General features: G+C 36.6%; 1 protein-coding gene across 1 annotated transcript; it reads right to left on the bottom strand.

Moving 5' to 3' along the window:
* Positions 1–7995: 7995 nt before the first annotated feature.
* LOC116177731 (keratin-associated protein 19-2-like) lies at positions 7996–8802 on the bottom strand. The gene is made up of 2 exons (XM_031496798.1): positions 8649–8802; positions 7996–8600 (listed from the first exon to the last, which is right to left on the bottom strand). Exons 1-2 carry the CDS (start codon positions 8658–8660, stop codon positions 8067–8069), a joined length of 546 nt encoding a protein of 181 aa, XP_031352658.1. The 5' UTR covers positions 8661–8802; the 3' UTR covers positions 7996–8066.
* Between the last annotated feature and the right edge of the window lie 9273 nt (positions 8803–18075).

Here is an 18075-nt window from a genome sequence, read left to right as displayed (position 1 = left end):
AAGGATTAGTGCTGTTTGCAAATTAATTAAAGTTGCTTTGCTAATATGACGAACCAAGGGGACCCACAACTGTGGAACCAAAGGAAATTACACGCTCGACGATTTTTACAATTATCAATTTTTTGAGTCGCTTCTGATTTTCGGCGACTGTAGCCCCCTCGATTAAAAAAGGGGATCTTAACCTTTACGTCAAACAATTAAGATAAGTGAGACTTTATTAATCCGTTTATAATCACGCAATTTAACTACTTCGATAGAAATGTTGCTTCATTACCATGGAAATTTGCCGGTACCCGACAAAGAAAGTTTCAATTTTCGATTAAATCATGAGATTGCTCCCACACTCGGTTACATAATTACCTAGGTAACCCTAGATTGAACGTTTACCATTTGTGTTTTAATTCTCAATTTTGCAAATTACCGACCATTGACAGTAATAAGGATAATGATTGTTTGTGAGCATCTATCATTTAGATGCAAATGTGCCGAGGAGATCAACATAGATATAATATGTTAATAGAATTGTTTACGTATTGTAATTAGAACTCCCCAGTTCATCTGCAAACATTTGCTCTAGTAGTTAGAAATATGGCAAAAAAACAGGGGGTCTTTTATCTTAATCTATACAGGGTTTTCATTTTAAACGAACCACCGATTGTAATTTCTACCGCTTCTTCTATTGATATAATTCCCTTAAATTTCCTTCCAGAAATATCGGCCCAATAACTACAACTATATATAAGACAATAAAGGAATATTTTAACCATTGAGTGAATTAACTTTCACGAGATAGTTGGTGTCCCTTTATCGTCTATTATACAAAACTTAATTCTATAACAGGTGCCATAGAAATCATTGTAAAACTTCTGACAATTCTGAATTTAATTTACGCGTCAAAAATAACACGTTTGGATTCTGCCGTCGCGGTCGTTTCTATACAAACAGCGTTGCCGTGTGTTCTGAACGTAATTTTATATCGTGCTCCGCGTCCCATTGAACTAAAGTTTTCGCCTCATAGTGATACTTTCGTTTCCGTTTACTTTCTTATTTTAAGTGGAACATTTATTTTCTTAGCGCATTTTCCAACACTTGTTGGAAGGTGCTATTATGGCCACTTTCTCCGTCCATCCGTCCGAGTCCGCAACTACTCTTACAGTTTTCAAAATGTTTAGTTCGATCTTTTTTAGTTTATAGCTCTGGCACCTGAGTCAAGAAAAACCTTGACGATTAATGTGGGCATGCGCAGGTTGCGCAATATCAACTTTCTGATTTTGTTGAAATTTTAACCACATACCGGGTGAATACTTTCAAACCTCTTGTTTTTCATGTGTTAGCAGAATGTAAAATTTCCAAAGCAAGAGTTAACAAAATGATTTTGCCTCATGGAGAAGTTGATACACCAGTTTTTTCGAATTTTATAAGTGTGTAAAATTGCATATGTACCGCTTCATACGAAGAGTGAACGCGAGTAAGTTAATGGCGATAACTATGTGCGTTTAAAAACACGCGGGAATTGCGATAATCCAAGCGAGCCGCGAGAATTGCGGCGGTTTCGTATCACTGCTACAGATTATAAAAAATTGGTTAATATGCGCTACGGAAGTTACCGAAGCCCTGCGAGTGGATACGAACCATTAGGTATATTGCATTGGGGTTGTTTCCATTTCTTTACTCGGCAACATAAAAGGGGAAATTATGGTAAAAAGTAGAGAAATCGAGTACTATTCGCTTTAGAGTGCAATTCCAACATTAAGGAAGTTAGGGGTGCTATTTTATTAAAAGACTAGAATTTCAAGCTGCCGGTATAAATAAATAAATAAAATTAAAAAAAAATTGTATCGATGAAATAACTTAAGATTCAACTTAACAATAAATGAGAAAAACTTTACCAATATCGTTGGTTTGGGTTCTCATATTATTCATAAAAATACACAAATTTGTTCTCGGGATAAATTTCCGTAAATCGACCTGCAAATTTCTTATACAAAATCCCCTAAAACCGCCGACTCCTGTTTTGATACAACGCCAAACATTCAAATACCTTACATTTATCGATGCGTTTTGCGTTGAAATATTCTCCGACGGAAAACTGTTTTTCTCCTCTGGAAGGTTAGCAGCAATTTGGAAAATTGGATAGTGGAACGTCTTTATTTGGTTACTCGGCGAAAGCGAATCTCGAAAAATGGTTGTCAAATTTGAATCTGGCACAACCGTGCTTCAGGTTCCTCACCATGTATTAGTTTCAATTTAGTTTATTTATGGAAAAAATTGCCAATGTTCCGCAGTATGTAAATGTCTAAAATTACCCTTATAACTTAGGGTTTGCAGTAAAAGAAAGCACAACTTAATTGTCTTTGACCGTTTTACCGGTTACCGTTTTATTATAAGTATATAATCTTATTAGCACCTCGTATAAACAAATCAGGTGCACAACGCGCGCAACGTAAGTTGCCATTTCACAATAATAGCGCAACGAACTATTTATGCGTAGGACTCCAACGCAATTTATTTGAATATGAGAGCCTTAATCCGATCGTGCAATTTTGGTTAAGTCTTCGTCTTGCAAATAAATATCCCTTTCTAACACAAACAAGACCATCCTACGATTTTAATTATTTGCGTAAAATAAGTTTTACCCAATACGCAAAAGACCTTCCTAAAAATATTGTAACGTAAATGTAATTACGTGATTTATTTATTTACAATTAATTAACAAAAAATTTATAACAGTCAGCAATTATTATTTATGACTCACAATTTATGACTTAACACGAGCGGGAACCCTTCCTTCGAAACACGATTCGATTTGCTTATATATAGCAAACAACAATTCTTCCAGAGTGTGCTCCCGAACGCTTCCACCAAAGCCGATTCTGGACCAGTTCAAGCTCGCTCGTCCCCTGGTGGTGAGCTTGGAAAGTAAGTCAAGGTGGCGTGCCACGTGGTGGTGCACTTGACCTAATTTTATTTGACTAACGTTATTAAAAACGTAATTTAACACTACATCAATTGAGGCCATTGCCTTGTAAATGTAATTTGACACCCCAAAAATGAAATACGATCACTACAGCAGCTTGCCCTTTGAGCTTTACCGCGACCTAATCACGTAGGCGGTGACCTTGGAAATTAGGTCACGTTACGTGGGCGCTGGAAATTATTTTCAAGTTTCTAGGTTTGCCGCTAGAGGGCGTACAATTAATGGTTAACTTAAAGTCACTAATTATAGAAAGTACCGCAATCCATTGGGCTCGTGTGTTAGAGAGATAACGCATGATTTTTGCCCAAAAATGGCGGAAGTTACCAGATTCTAGTAACTTTAATGTTAGGGATTGTTCCACCTGTTTGGAGATATCTGTATATATTTGTAGTGAAGAGATCGCCAGCTACGCCACTGGTACCGGAAAACCGAACACCCCCACCCGCGGTTAGAGTACTACGTGGATGGGCTCGGCAGTAGCGCTGCGGCAGTCCAAGCATCTTCCTCAACAGTTCAAGACGTGTATTATTCATTTAGTTGTATTTCTAGAATGTAGTAGTCGTGTTAAATAGATGTTAGTAACATAGGTATAGCTGTTGTGTTTTAAATTGCGGTCGTACGTGGGCAAAATCCACTTCGTCATGGAGCGACCTACTCCCATCCACTTCTACGACACAACAATATTTTTATAAAACATGACAGTACTATGAAGTTAGGTTATAAAAAATTACAGCTATTAAGATTTTATTTGTAAATTTTTTTAAGTTGGCAGCAAATTTGCCCAAAAATGGCGGATGATTGCGGTACTTTCTATATCTAGTGACTTTAGGTTAACTAGGAAAATGATTTTTTTTTCGTAAAATGTACCTAACAAACGTGCATAACAAAAACATACATCGCACCGCATTTTGATACCTATCTGTTTCCTAAGCAGAGATATGGCGAAAATCCGCACATTCACAAATTTAAATTGCAATGTTTATATGCACAAATTGGCTTTGAAACAAAAGAACACGTAACAACCGATAATGAAAATAATAATTAACAGTTTAACACTTAAAAAAAGTTTCTAAATTATGAGCAACAAATAAATTATTCAAACTATAAATCAGAGAAATATAATTTAAATAATAATAATAATAATAATAATAATAAAAAACGCAATACTCCTTCTTCTCAGAAACAACCCACTCGTATACAACCCAAACGCAAAAACCTTGACAGCACTACTAGCTCACAAAATACTGCAATATCTCCACCAAAAACCCAAGCAACCACACAAATACAACCTCAAGAACAAAGAAACACCACAAATACAAGTAACGCAACTTGCACTACAAAGACAGGTCCACCCAATAAAGTTACACGTCCTAGCACAGTTAAAAAACACAAAACTCCTTCTTCACAGAAACACACCACGTTATCACAACCAACTCGGATTCAACCGAAACGCGAAAACCTTAACAGAACTACATGCTCACAACATACTGTAATATCTCCACCAAAAACCCAAGCAACCACACAAATACAACCTCAAGAACAAAGAAACACCATAAATACAAGTAACGCAACATGCACTACAAAGACAGGTCCACCCAATAAAGTTACACGTCCTAGCACAGTTAAAAAACGCAATACTCCTTCTTCTCAGAAACAACCCACTCGTATACAACCGAAGCGCAAAAACCTTAACAGCACCACAGGCTCACAAAATACTGCAATATCTCCACCAAAAACCCAAGCAACCTCACAAATACGACCTCAGGAACAAAGAAACACCATAAATACAATTAAAAAACACAAAACTCCTTCTTCACATAAACACACCACGTTATCACAACCCACTCGTATTCAACCCAAACGCAAAGCCAAAGAAACACTTACACAATAAACTCTATTTAATAAAATTACAGGAATTATTATAATGATATTTTTGTTTTGTTTTCTTCTTTCCTGATAGCGTTGACTATTGGGGCCATTAATAGCTATGTTGGTAAGTATGAATTACATACTATCTCTAGATTTCCAATGTGAGTGTGTGAATATTTATTTTATTTTTTATTTTTCTTTAGAATCCTACATAACTTCACCAGACACAGACACAGACACTAATCGTTACTTGATTTTAATCCGTGCGATTAGTTAACCAGGCTAGACCTGAGTTCTCACAAGAAACACCGACAATAATAATAATAAATCGTTTATTGGGTTTAACATGGAATACAACATCAGGTACATGATCATTACAATTTCTTAGTCCTTCCAGTTTCCCCCAAGGGGTTAAGATTCAGATTGGTCAAAAATATTAACCATCTGGTCTACCACTCAGCCCCAATACGCCATAGAGAGGTATACTTCAGTCGTGGAAATCTACCTACATCCATTAAATTGTGAAAAGGAGAGAAAGTTATAAGTCAATGATTTCAATTGAGTAAGATGGTACAAATGTACATTAATTATAGGTATTACACTTCACCAGAATAAAGCTTATTTTTAATTAAGGTTTTGAACTGTGCTAGCGACATAGATGAAAAGTTAATTTTTAGTTTGTTTAGATAAAAAGCTATTAAATAAGAGAAGGACCTTTTATATAACTGAATATTGTGCTTAGGTTAGTTCTGAACCGTATTTTGTTAACGAGAAATTGTGGGCATTTATTGACAACTATTTTATAAAAAGTGCAGTAGCAATGCAGCTTCCTTCGATCTTCCATTTTCAACCAACCTGCCTTACTAATGTAATGGGAAATTCCTTCCCTTCTTCTGACGCCAAATATAAACCTAAGACAGGAGTTTTGAACGATTTGAATTCGTCTTATTTCGCAGGAATCCAAATTTGAACTGTAGACGACATCACAATAATTAAAATTCGATAAAATGAGAGTATCGCAAAGCAACTTTTTTAAATGTTGATTTAATGAATGCCTATGAGAATACAACAATTTCAGCGTAAAATATGATTTTTGCATTAATTTTGAGATATGCAACTTAAATCGCAAATCTGAATCCATAATGAGCCCAAGATTTTTAGCACTATCCACAAGTGGGAGTATTGTACCGTTCATGGATACTCGAGTGAGATTTATTAACGGTAGTCTATTCCTCTTACTCCCAAATAGCATAACTTTACATTTATTAGAGTTTAAGGTAAGACTATATTTATTAGAATTTGTTGACAATTGTTGGAGGTCCAGATTTAGATTGTTTACTGCGCTTTGAAATTCACTTTTAGGGAATGAGATATAGATCTGAGTATCATCTGCAAAAATATGGACTTTGGTATGCTTTATGTCCTTATATAAAAACGCGGTGTAAATCGTAAAAAGTAGGGGACCGAGTATGGAACCCTGAGGCACTCCCGACTGTACTGTAACAGGACTTGATTGATTATTTCCCATGCACACGATCTGTTTTCTATTACATAAATAGCTACGAAAAAATGCAACTGCTTCAGCGTTAAGACCTAGGTAACCTAAAATGGACACAAGCAGAGAATGATTCACAGTGTCGAATGCCTTTGAATAGTCAAGAAGTGCTAATAATAAACAGTTACCTTGATCCACAGCTTTTAATATATCATCAACAATATCGAGAAGTGCTCCAGGGCAACCATACCCAGCACGAAATCCAGATTGCGTAACGGGGAGGACATGAAGTTGATTAATATAGTCAGTCAACTGCGCAACAATAACTTTTTCCAAATAATAAAAGAAACAATAGTTATGATTAACGACTAACGTAAATGTTCAAAATCATTTTCGATACAAAGGCGAAGTCTCTGCGGAGTAGTTTTTTTCGTGGCATTGTGTGACACTTTAGTCCCTTAAATGAAAGACAAAATACGTTAATTTAATCCAGGAAATACAAAGAAGCCAAAATTTAACCCTGTGATGTTAAGGTTCCAAAGGGTCACCAAATCCTTAAATCGGTAATAGAAGTCCTAATAAGCAGTAGAAAATTCCTCCTACACATCCCTTTCCAACAATCTATGAGTTTATGCATTCAAACTAACCACAGCAAACTACACCTATGTGAAGCAGCCAGTTTCCAGCAACCAAACTGTCAAAAACGCCCGAACGTTCTGTGCAGCCCTTGGAAAATACGGTAAACCGTTGAAAAATGGCTGCTATTGCAGTCACAGCTGTAATCACTAGATGAATATATAAGAAAAGAGATTTGAAACTCCTAAATTAAATTAAGATTCATCTTTAGTACTGGTACTGCCAAAAAATTGTCATTCATTTAGTGAACGGCCGAGAGGACTAAATCTATACCTAAGCATTGAATAAAAAATTAACTAAGGTACTTCATTTAACGCCCGTGAGAAAAAAAGTTTCAAATTCTTGAGTTTGTTAAAACGTTAAGATTCATTTTTAGTACTATCCAAAGAACTGGTAGATATTTAGTGACCGTCCGAAGGGATAAAGTCCGCAATAAAATTCGTTTTTGTACCCACGAAAGAGTGGGTTCAGATTTCCATGTTTGTTAATCCGTTTTTACTACCGAAAAACATTGTCATTCATTTAGCCACCGTCCGAGGGGGTGAAATCTGCCCTTAACGTTGGAAATAATTCGTTTAACAATCAAGAGAAGACTTTTTAAATGTTTACTATACTTCTAATAATGTAAGCTACGCTACCAGACGTTCGGGTTTCTTTGGCAATTGTTTGTTAACTTCACCCATTGTTCATTAGTCGCTTTTTACGACATCCAGTGGCTCTGCATCCAGCCTCTACACGGGAATTCCAAAACTTACTCGAACATATAAAAATACTTCGTTTTTATGTCCCAGAGCAAGCGAATAAGGATGCATCGACCTTTACTGGAAAGATCCCCCCGAGATATATTTTTGGGAAATAAATGGCTGGTAAAAATGGTTCATGTGCAAAGTTTATCTCGATGTGTTATTGAAAACACTGTATTGAAATATTGCCACGGTGACACAATCTCGTGTGACCGATGTAGGTACACAAACTTCTGCGACGCTGGTCACACAAAACACTTAAATTAAATCAGGCATTTACATAAAACGAAGATTTATTGGCACTTATAAGTTAGGTACAACGTATTTAAAAAATAAACCTAATTACCTACTGCAAGGTCTCTCCTTTATTTTCGCGTTTGTCGTTGTGTAAACTGCTCGTCACAGAGTCAACCGACGTCGCATCCGCGTCGTAGCTTGGCCCAAAGTTTCTACCCGAAGGGGCATAACCGCCGATGCTATTTGTATTGTAACCACCGTAGCCCGGCTGATATCCGCCACCAAAGCCTGGATTATATCCATTGTAGCCTGGATATCCTTGGTAGCCGAATTCGCCTCCTAAGCCGGGATATCCGGGGTATCCGCCGATTGCGCTTCCGTATCCGGGGTACCCGCCGAAATTATTGTAACCGCCGCCGTAGTAACCTGGGCGATAACCCGGTCGATAATATCCACCCAGACCCGACGGTCTGTAGCCATTGTATCCACCGTAACCGCCGTATCCGCCGTATCCACCGTATCCGCCGTAATTGTTGTAACCATTATAGCCCCCATAGTAACCGTTGCCGAAGCCCAAATTACCCAACAGGCCGTAGCCGGAACCTTTCGCGGTCACAACAGCGGCAAGTGCACATAAAACAATCTGAAAATGAAATTTTTGTGTAACAATTCGAAAAGTCAACTTACTCACATAAGACTTCATCTTGAGGCAAAACTTAAAAATATGCCAGCGTATTCGAATGACATGTTACTTATAGTGCTGCATCTGTTATTAACCTTGATGATGGTTCTCCCACTTGGGAGACCACGCCGTAGTTAATTTATTCACGCGTGCCCTACGAAAGTGAAATTCGAAGTAGGTAGTGATTCAGGTCTCTTGCTTTTGTAAGAGTCCATTGACATTGATGATTAAGTATTGTTACTCTAGTTTTGCAGGTGAATTGCGTTCTAGGAAAGGACGAGGTATTTAACGTATACGCTTTACGGTCAATTTAATAAACCTCCACACTAATTGCAATTATTACACGAAGGTAGCTGAATTGAAAGACAATTTGCCTTTTGTTTACCATGTGTCACCTCGCCAGTGACTTTGGTGGTCGAAGCTAATTGCTTTTGTGTGTTTTTTGTCAGAAAAAGTGTTCTGAAACTATAATAAAAGCTTATCATCGCCAAGATGGGCGTTTTCGCTGCAAGGTATGTGGTCATGGTCACTCTCAAAATATCACAATTACCAATATTTACATTTTTCACTTAGAACAGGAAACTTATTAACATGCCCTTGCTAGATAAAGCCTCTTTATGTATGATGATATAGTATAATTCGGATACGTCCAAACAAACATGAGAACCATTTTAAATGGCTTGATTCATCTGTTTGGTCAAATACACCACTTCCTGCCCTTTCAGTTAAAAGAAAAGTGTTTTTACGTTTAATAAAAATAAGTAATTTGAACTTAGTCCAAAGTGTAATTGAAGGTCGACAGTTTCTTGCTTATATTTAATTAACAAAATAATAGTGAATTCTCCTGTGAATTCTATATATACATTTTAGATTCAAATTATTCTTTTAATTTGCATTCCCAATGTTTTTATTTTCTTTAGGCTGATGATTATGCAGGATCTCCACGTTACAAACTCCCATTAGACATTCACGGCGGCGTGTTAATAGGGTTTTCATATTTTACGGAACCATCGTTTTACGTTTATTAAAAACTAATTTGTTCAGTCAGTGATTAATTAACTAACTATTTGTATATGTTTCAAGAATTCGGCTTCTTTAACAGCTTATTGTACCTACTAACATTAAAGCATTGTAGGTAACTGCAAACCTAAATGCCTAAACCATTTTTTAAATGAAACCCCCTGTATATTACTATATTATTTCGATTCCTTGGTTAATTTTAGATGTGACTTTATTCATTACACATGATATCTAAAATGAGTCGTTTAGCCGCAATTTGTCGTTTTTTCAAAAAGTAGATGTCCAATAAAAGTTGAATATCGCAATTTATCATGAAACATACGCCGAACGGCTAAAGTTAAACTTCTTTTGGGTTAAAAGAAATAACTCCGTCAATTTTCAAAATTTCAATCAAAGGTAACTTGATTTTTTTAAATAGAACTACCAAGTTTTTATCGCATCAAATGTAGGTTTTTATTACCTTTTTAACGATATAAGCATGTCAATATTTATCTTTTACATATTTTTTGTAATTCAACAATTTCGAATAATCCACACAGTGTTTTTCGATTTTCAAAGCCTCTTAGTAGTTAGTAGGCCGTTAAAAATTATAAACAATTGAATTTATTCGACTTCACCTTCACCAATAGTCTCGTCCAGAGAAATCATTTTGCCTTTATGGGTACTCCGACAAACCTTTTTCGAGATATTAGCCCTTAAAATATTGACATCACCAATAGATATATTTCTTCCATACGTTCCAATCGCCCTTTGTGAGAACCCTCCTCTGACAATATGTTTTTGAGATATAAGGAATTACTTATATCCAATCACGATAAGGGGTCGAGGAGGAGGATTATGATTGGTAAAAATTAATTCCTTTCGTTGAGACTTTTCATTAGAGTACCATGAAGGATAAAACCAGTTCCTGTTTTGGTTTGTGATTTATTTTTTTAAAGAGAATTTGGACATCGTTTGCGTCCCTAATGAATATCTCTACACATTCCCATGATTTAGTTCTTTGAGAAGCCAAAGTGTACAAAATTTAAAGGCTATATTGACGCTCCATCGGCTTCATACCGTTCGTTTATTGTACAGTTATTAATTTCGTGACCTTTTCCACAGTACGCTCTGCTCACTCCTGAAACGGATATTCGAACGCACCTTTGCTTCACAGTACACAAAGAGTACCCCTCTTTGGTATATAGTATTATTCGCCGACATATAAGTACAAATAAGTAATAAGGCTTTTTGTGCCCCGTCTTCGGGCCAAGCGTGACGCGTGACAATATACAGGGTGTCCATTATGTATGGAATATAGTATATAGCTTGGTAAATATCGAATGTATACAAAAATTTTTATATGAAAGTTGTTTAACATTCTATTTCCCATAATAAGGCAACATTCAGTTGTTTTTATTTCAGAAGACAAATGAGTAACGAAAAAAAATTGAATTTTTTTAAATGTACAGTGCACCTTTTCATTAGGCTCATTTGATTGAGATTTTTTTTTCTCTTTTCGACGATATAATATGTTAGTACCCTTATTCAAGAGAATTTTTCAAAAAAATTTATTATAATTAGATCAATAACATTAATCCAGATATCATAATTTCTTCTACACGGCTGCTAACGTGTTAGGTACGTCATTGAAAAGAGAAAAAAATCTCTATCAAATGAGGTTAATGAAAGTGTGCATTGCTATTTAAAAAAATTCAATTGTTTTTGGTTATTCATTTGTTTTCTGAAATAAAACCAATGGAATGCTTACTTATTATGGAAAATAAAATGTTAAACAACTTTAATATAGAAAAAATTTTGTATACAGTCGATATTTACATAATGGCTACCCCCCCTAAATCGGGACGCCTGACAGCCCTAGTTTCCACTCATTGTTGTCCCTTCTGTAAATTGTTGCGATTACGTTTCCAGCAAATTTTCATCGGTGTTTTTTTGCTTCGAGTACCTTTACGTTTTTCCAAGCCCTCACAGTATGCGCCCAAAGCCCGGATCGATGGTCAAATCTGCCAACCTGCACAATTTGTTCAACGGCCATTCTAGTACTACTACGTACTCCAGGAATGGAACCCATCTGACTCTTTACCAATATTAAAAGTTAAAGCGGTTAAAGCGGCATTACGCTGGGTTAGATATATCAATTGCCGTATTAGTGGTTCACGACGATTTCCAACAATTCGTTTATAGTTTTTTATTTCACATATTGTCTATGAGGAGTCAAAAAATTCATTATGAAGTAGGTGTAATGGTTAATAATCTTCACATCCGAGGAGTTTTGCTGGTGGACATTTTTTGACTCAACTCAAGGTTGGCTTCTGTTGAAAATTTGAAACCTTATCAAAAGCAGTAGATTACTAATTACAAAGTAACTTTTTAATTAATAACACTTTCTCAGTTTCAATAGTTTAGTTTTACATGTACATCGAGTTCTACCAATCAGGAAGAAGCAGTGGTGTAAATGTTGCCGCGGGGAATGGCATTGGATGATAAGTTACAGTCTCACCATTTGAATGGATCATGGAGATGGAGTCCTGCCATAGTGTTCACTTGATCGCAAATCAATTACCTACCATGAGGTGAGGTTTCCAACAAAAATGTGGTACCGATATGGCAATGTAGTAGCAACTAGCAAGACTGGTAGGAAGAGGGCATTCACAAAAAGAAGTAAGATTTTACTTATGACATATGATGAGGCATTATCTCTAGTTATTCGTTCAATACTGTAATTGTGAAAGTTTATTAATAATACATACAGCGTTGCTATGGCAGCACTGTCAAATACATAACATTTTATTTTAACATATTCAGTTTGCATCAACCTTGACAGTCTATCTTGGCGCCATAGCAACAGTGTTCTAAACGAGCAAGTAAATGGGAACCGTTTTGCCTGTTTTCCAATTGGATTGGTCCACTATTGGCACGATTCTACACTACAATAAAAAAAATCCTGTAAAAGAAACACAGGTAGATGACTTGTTGTAAATAAACCAGTACGTTAGTTTACACGATTTATTGTGGTGTACAATCATGCCAATTGCGAATTTTAATTAATGCAAAATATATTACCGTTTTTTTTGTTTTGTAGGAATACCATTGTTTCAATTTCCTATGTCAGTGGTCGCTGACCGGTGATGTTTTTACCCACTTGACTAACTGCCGATTCATTGTCTGTTAATTGAAAATTATGACGTTGTAGTGTTTTTCCTGCCTCTACGCCGACTTTGTTCCTTGCATGAGTCTATTTTGGACATCTCAAAACTGAGTTATTTTGGTAATGTTGCATGCAGGTATCACACGGTACCTACATACCTCGTTTTCAGTAAACTGCTAATGTGTCGATTCCTGCAGTAAAATCAATTACTTATGTATATTGATATTTCTGTTTTGATCTAATTATGCGCTGGTTCATTCCACTTTTTGTTTGTAAATTTGCATTTAGAGGAGTTTGGTGGAATAAGCGAGATGCGTGGTCAAGTACCTACTTCATCTGAAAACGCTCACGTGGTAAAATGGAAGATTTCCACTTGGGTTTGGGAAATGCAAACATGGATTTTAAAGGTATCAGGTATCTTTAACAAAATCACCGGTCTTACTTTACGCTATTTGACGAAATTGGCACGGCTATGGATGTCGAAGATGATTTACCTTCACCGTATAGAGTCGATTATTGCGCTGTTTGGTCCTCTTCCGATGAAGTTCACAAGCCAAACAGATGCCCAAATTGGAACCAAATCGATAATATTTCTTCAGAAAAGCCGATTAGGTACATAGGAGGGGGAAGCCCGCAGGCCAAGACTCTTTTTGATCGTGGGTTTTTGATATCATACAAAGGAATTTCTCTTTCTAAACTCTTTGTTTATTAAACGAAGGGTTTCCACGTTGTGAACAATAAACTTTTGCGTTTCCACGTGTAATTCCGGTAGATTTAATTAGCAGTACGTTACCATTAACCGAATTCTTTATTTTTATCGTTTAAAGAAGCCATTATGCAAATTTATTGTTTTCAAAGATAGTTTGAACTTCCGCTCTATGTATAGTAATGCTCATTCCATATGAAATGTTAATGTTCCCTTTGTTTTTGTGAGCACATAGTTCAAATCTCTGACACACTTACAGGAGGTTATGGCGCTCAAAAATAACTGATAGCATGAGCTTATTGAATTTTTATACATATCTGTTACAATTTCGACGCCATTTACGAAGATCAAAGAAGAAAAAATTACAAAAGTCCTCGTATGTGCATCGATGAGACTTCAGCGAATTTTTGGCGTGACGGATCAGTATTGCATTAGCAATCAGTATTTTATCAGAAAATTTTAATTATAAAATAAGGTTTATGCAAACATATTTCTTTATTAATTTTCACGAACTCTAATAATAATTGGACGATGGTATGAACAGTACGACTCGTAAACCGAACAATCAACAGTGTAGTTGACCATTTTGCCAAAAACTCCGTCAATTATTGTTCCGCCATTCGTTGTCACTGTTCGGGGAAAGATGATCACTATATTGAATTTCTCTTGAAGAAATTTCTCTACCCGATTTCCGACAGTTAATGGGAAATTAAAGTCTCCCATAATCAAGACGTCTTCAGTTGCCTCAATGAAATCCCCGATTTCCGATAACGCTGCAATCAACAAGTTGTTGCCTTTACTAGGAGCATCAGTGGTTCAAATTTCAAAGAAATATCTCCATAAATAAGAAAGTTGGCATTGCGCAGTCACTGCGCATGTCTACACATAATTTTTACTATTTGCGAAATGTTTGCCTTTACTAGAAGCATCTATGGTTAAAATTTCAAAGAAATATCTCCATAAATAAGAAAGTTGACATTGCGCAGTCACTGCGCATGCCTACACATAATTTTTACTATTTGCAAAATGTTTGCCTTTACTAGAAGCATCTGTGGTTCCAATTTCAAAGAAATATCTCCATAAATAGGAAAGTTGGCATTGCGCAGTCCCATTCCGCAGGGACTGGGCATGCGCACACATCATTTTTAGTATGTGCGCAATGTTTGCCTTTACTAGAAGCATCTGTGGTTAAAATTTCAAAGAAAAATCTCAGTAAATAGGAAAGTTCGCATTGCGCAGTCACTGCGCATGTCTACATAATTTTTACTATGTGTGAAATGTTTGCCTTTACTAGAAGCATCTGTGGTTAAAATTTCAAAGAAATATCTCCATAAATAGCAAAGTTGGCATTGCGCAGTCACTGCGCATGCCTACACATAATTTTTACTATTTGCGAAATGTTTGCCTTTACTAGAAGCATCTGTGGTTCCAATTTCAAAGAAATATCTCCATAGATAGGAAAGTTGGCATTGCGCAGTCCCTGCGCATGCGCACACATAATTTTTAGTATGTGCGCAATGTTTGCCTTTACTAGAAGCATCTGTGGTTAAAATTTCAAAGAAATATCTCCATAAATAAGAAAGTTGGCAATGCGCAGTCTGCGCAAAATAGAGAGTGCAATAAAACTGTCTGAAATGGGCAAATATAGACCATAGCAGCTATCAATTAGCGAAAACCCGAAGTCTTTAGGTGTCCCAGGGGCCGAGATCTCGATGGAACGGACGGACGGACGGGCGGACGGACAGACGGAAACACGAGCACATAAGCGTTACCTCAACTTCGTTGTGTTACGGTAAAAACCGCTCAGACCTGGATACGATATTTTTAACCGAAATTATACCACAAACTGTAAAACTCATCACCGTGTTATGATTTTGATTAGTTTTCACCTTGAAGTAGTTATCCTAGATAAGTCATATTAGTGACCGTAGTTAGGCAATGCCAAAAGTATATTTTATAAAAAAGCCATTCCTCTACATCAATCGGATCGGCTTAAAATCGATATACGCACGGACAAGTTTTCAAGCTGCGTTAGTTATTTCGCAAATTCTAATTAAACGCAACCACTACGGGCTTAATGAATGTCCATTGCGCCAATAACTCGACAAGACGGAGATAATGCAAAAAACCGGACCTCTCTACGATGTCTAGATCAAAAGTTTTTCAATCCGCCCAGCCAGCCAGCCAGCCAACCAGCCAGCCAGCCGGACAAAGTGAAATGATAAGCTCCTTTTTGTTACCAAAAATGCGCTAAAAATGATCATGTACCTACGCCTAGTAATCGAAGGTCTATGTTTAACCCAAAATAAAGATAATATAGGAGATCGTTTTCGGTACCTACCTCCGAGCTCCGACGTCCCGTTCACCTGCAATTCGGGTTTGAAATTTTAACTCCACCATCGGTAAGATCTTGTCGGGGGCTACCGCATGCCCTTTGTCGGTACCCAGGTCCGACGTCCGGTTCACCCGCAATTCGTATTTTGGTGAATTTCGTTAAAAACCCGCCAAAACTAGTACTCAATTTTTTGGTACTTTCAATAGCTCGAGCTTCTATTGGCGACACGAGAGAGAGAGACCGCGATTAGGCTCTAAGAAACTGTTGGGCGTCTAAAGTCGACTACCCTTAGAAGACTTGCAAAAGGTGGTTAATTTCGCCCCTAGAAAAAAAACAGAATTCCGGCACGCAGAAGTTGTGCGCGTTTAGAAGATCTTTCCGACGACACCAATTTGAAAACGATCGGACCAAGCTGTAGAAGAAGATAGGAAAAACCTGAAAAATCTCCAGGTTAGTATAACACGCTCGGGGATGGCTCCACATCATGTAGCCCCACATCCCTAAAGTTTTTTATTACACGGCCACGGCAGGTACATGTAGACTCCTCGTCTTTCTACAGGCATTCTTCTAGGGGCCCGCATTTGCTGCCAGCTGGCCAGCCAGCCAGTCAAAATGAGATTAAAAGAGTCCAACCTGTCTTGGAGGCACTTGACAAATTTTTAGTACGCACCACAACAGATATCCCTAGTCACAGACACTGGAAACAGCCGCAGGGCGTGATGGGGGTTCACACTGCGAACTCCCATATTTTAAAAAAATTATTATAGTTAACTAGAGTTAAATCAAAAATCTAAGAACGTACAACCCTTGAAGCTTCTAATTTACTTTGGTGTGATTGATAATAAAACTCATCTACACAGGATCTGGTTACCTAAACATTTGTAGAACATCCCTGTAAAGTGTAAGGTGGTTTCCAAGTAGCAAAAAATTACCAAGATATTTTCCCAACAGAAAATCCTTGCTTCTGAGGTGAACGAGGGCCATTTTTAAAAGTTTTGTAAAAATGTAGGGAGAAATACAATGTGTCCTTATCTATTGTTGCCACACACGTATTTTCATTAGAAGACATGACGCTGTCTTCCAATCCTCCATTTAGTTAATGTGACTTTTGAATTTTAAATACACCTGGAGGAACCATCCGCTTTAGAAACCAAAAAAAATACAAAAAAATGGTTGACATTTAACAGTGGCTCCTGTATCTAACTACATGAGAAGACATACCTTGCTTCCGTTTCTGACTAATTTGGTTTAGTTCTCCTGTTATAGCCTTTGATGGCTTTGATTGTCTTACAAAAAGGTAGGTGTCGACGACCCGTCACCAGCCAAACAAATATTTCTAGAACACTTTCCAACTTCGTAAAACAATAAATTAACATAATACGGAATGTCGTATACGACAACAATAAGAGCGTTAGAAACAATTGTGTAGCACTGCTTAAAGAGCACACCCTTAAAGCAATTTAAGACCATTTAACTGCAAAATAGTAATGAATTTGTTCATTCCAACATAGGAATGTATACATACAAGTTGTTTTTGTACTTGGCTTACTCTGAATGCGTGTATCGTAAGACAGGCATCAAGTTAAACTTTGGAGTAGGTAATGACGTCGAAATACAATGCAAAGGAAAAGCGTCAGTTCATACTGGAATACTGGAATAGTAAAATTTGAAAGCAAGAAAATTAATAGTGTAAGGAAAACCGTATTACTGTTAAAAACATGATACAACACTCCCGCATAAATACCTACGTGTACATTTTTTTAATGATTTGGATATCGTTGTGTAAACAACGTCATGGTAGACGTTATTTCGGTCTAAATACCAAAAATAATGACGGAACACCCTGTATGTGAAAATCTAGTGGCTTATTTACGAAATAAGCACAGAGTAATTGGTTTATTGTATTTGAATTTATGTCACAGTGTTGTTTTTTTGTGTGCAATTACGTTCTTGTTTAAATTTTATCGTTTTTGTCAACTGTTTATTTAGATTTGTGTATTTAATTGTAAAATGTGAAAATTCGTGTTAAAATATAAGGACGTTTGCAATAAGGATTTGTTATCAGCTGCAATTTAATTAACGCACGTGCTTTTATCGCTGTTAGAGGAATGGAGACGCGTTCTTTCTAAGCTGGCTTTATGTCTAATTCTAATTGGCATTGAAACTGAAAACTATTACTCAAAAAAACTAAGTAATTTTAAGATTTCTGTATTTTTAAATAATTTAA

This window comes from Photinus pyralis, unplaced genomic scaffold (genome assembly GCF_008802855.1).
Source record: "Photinus pyralis isolate 1611_PpyrPB1 unplaced genomic scaffold, Ppyr1.3 Ppyr1.4_LG8, whole genome shotgun sequence".
Lineage (NCBI taxonomy): Eukaryota > Metazoa > Arthropoda > Insecta > Coleoptera > Lampyridae > Photinus > Photinus pyralis.
Note: the sequence above shows the minus strand (reverse complement) of the source record. Positions and strands in the feature narration are given on the sequence as shown.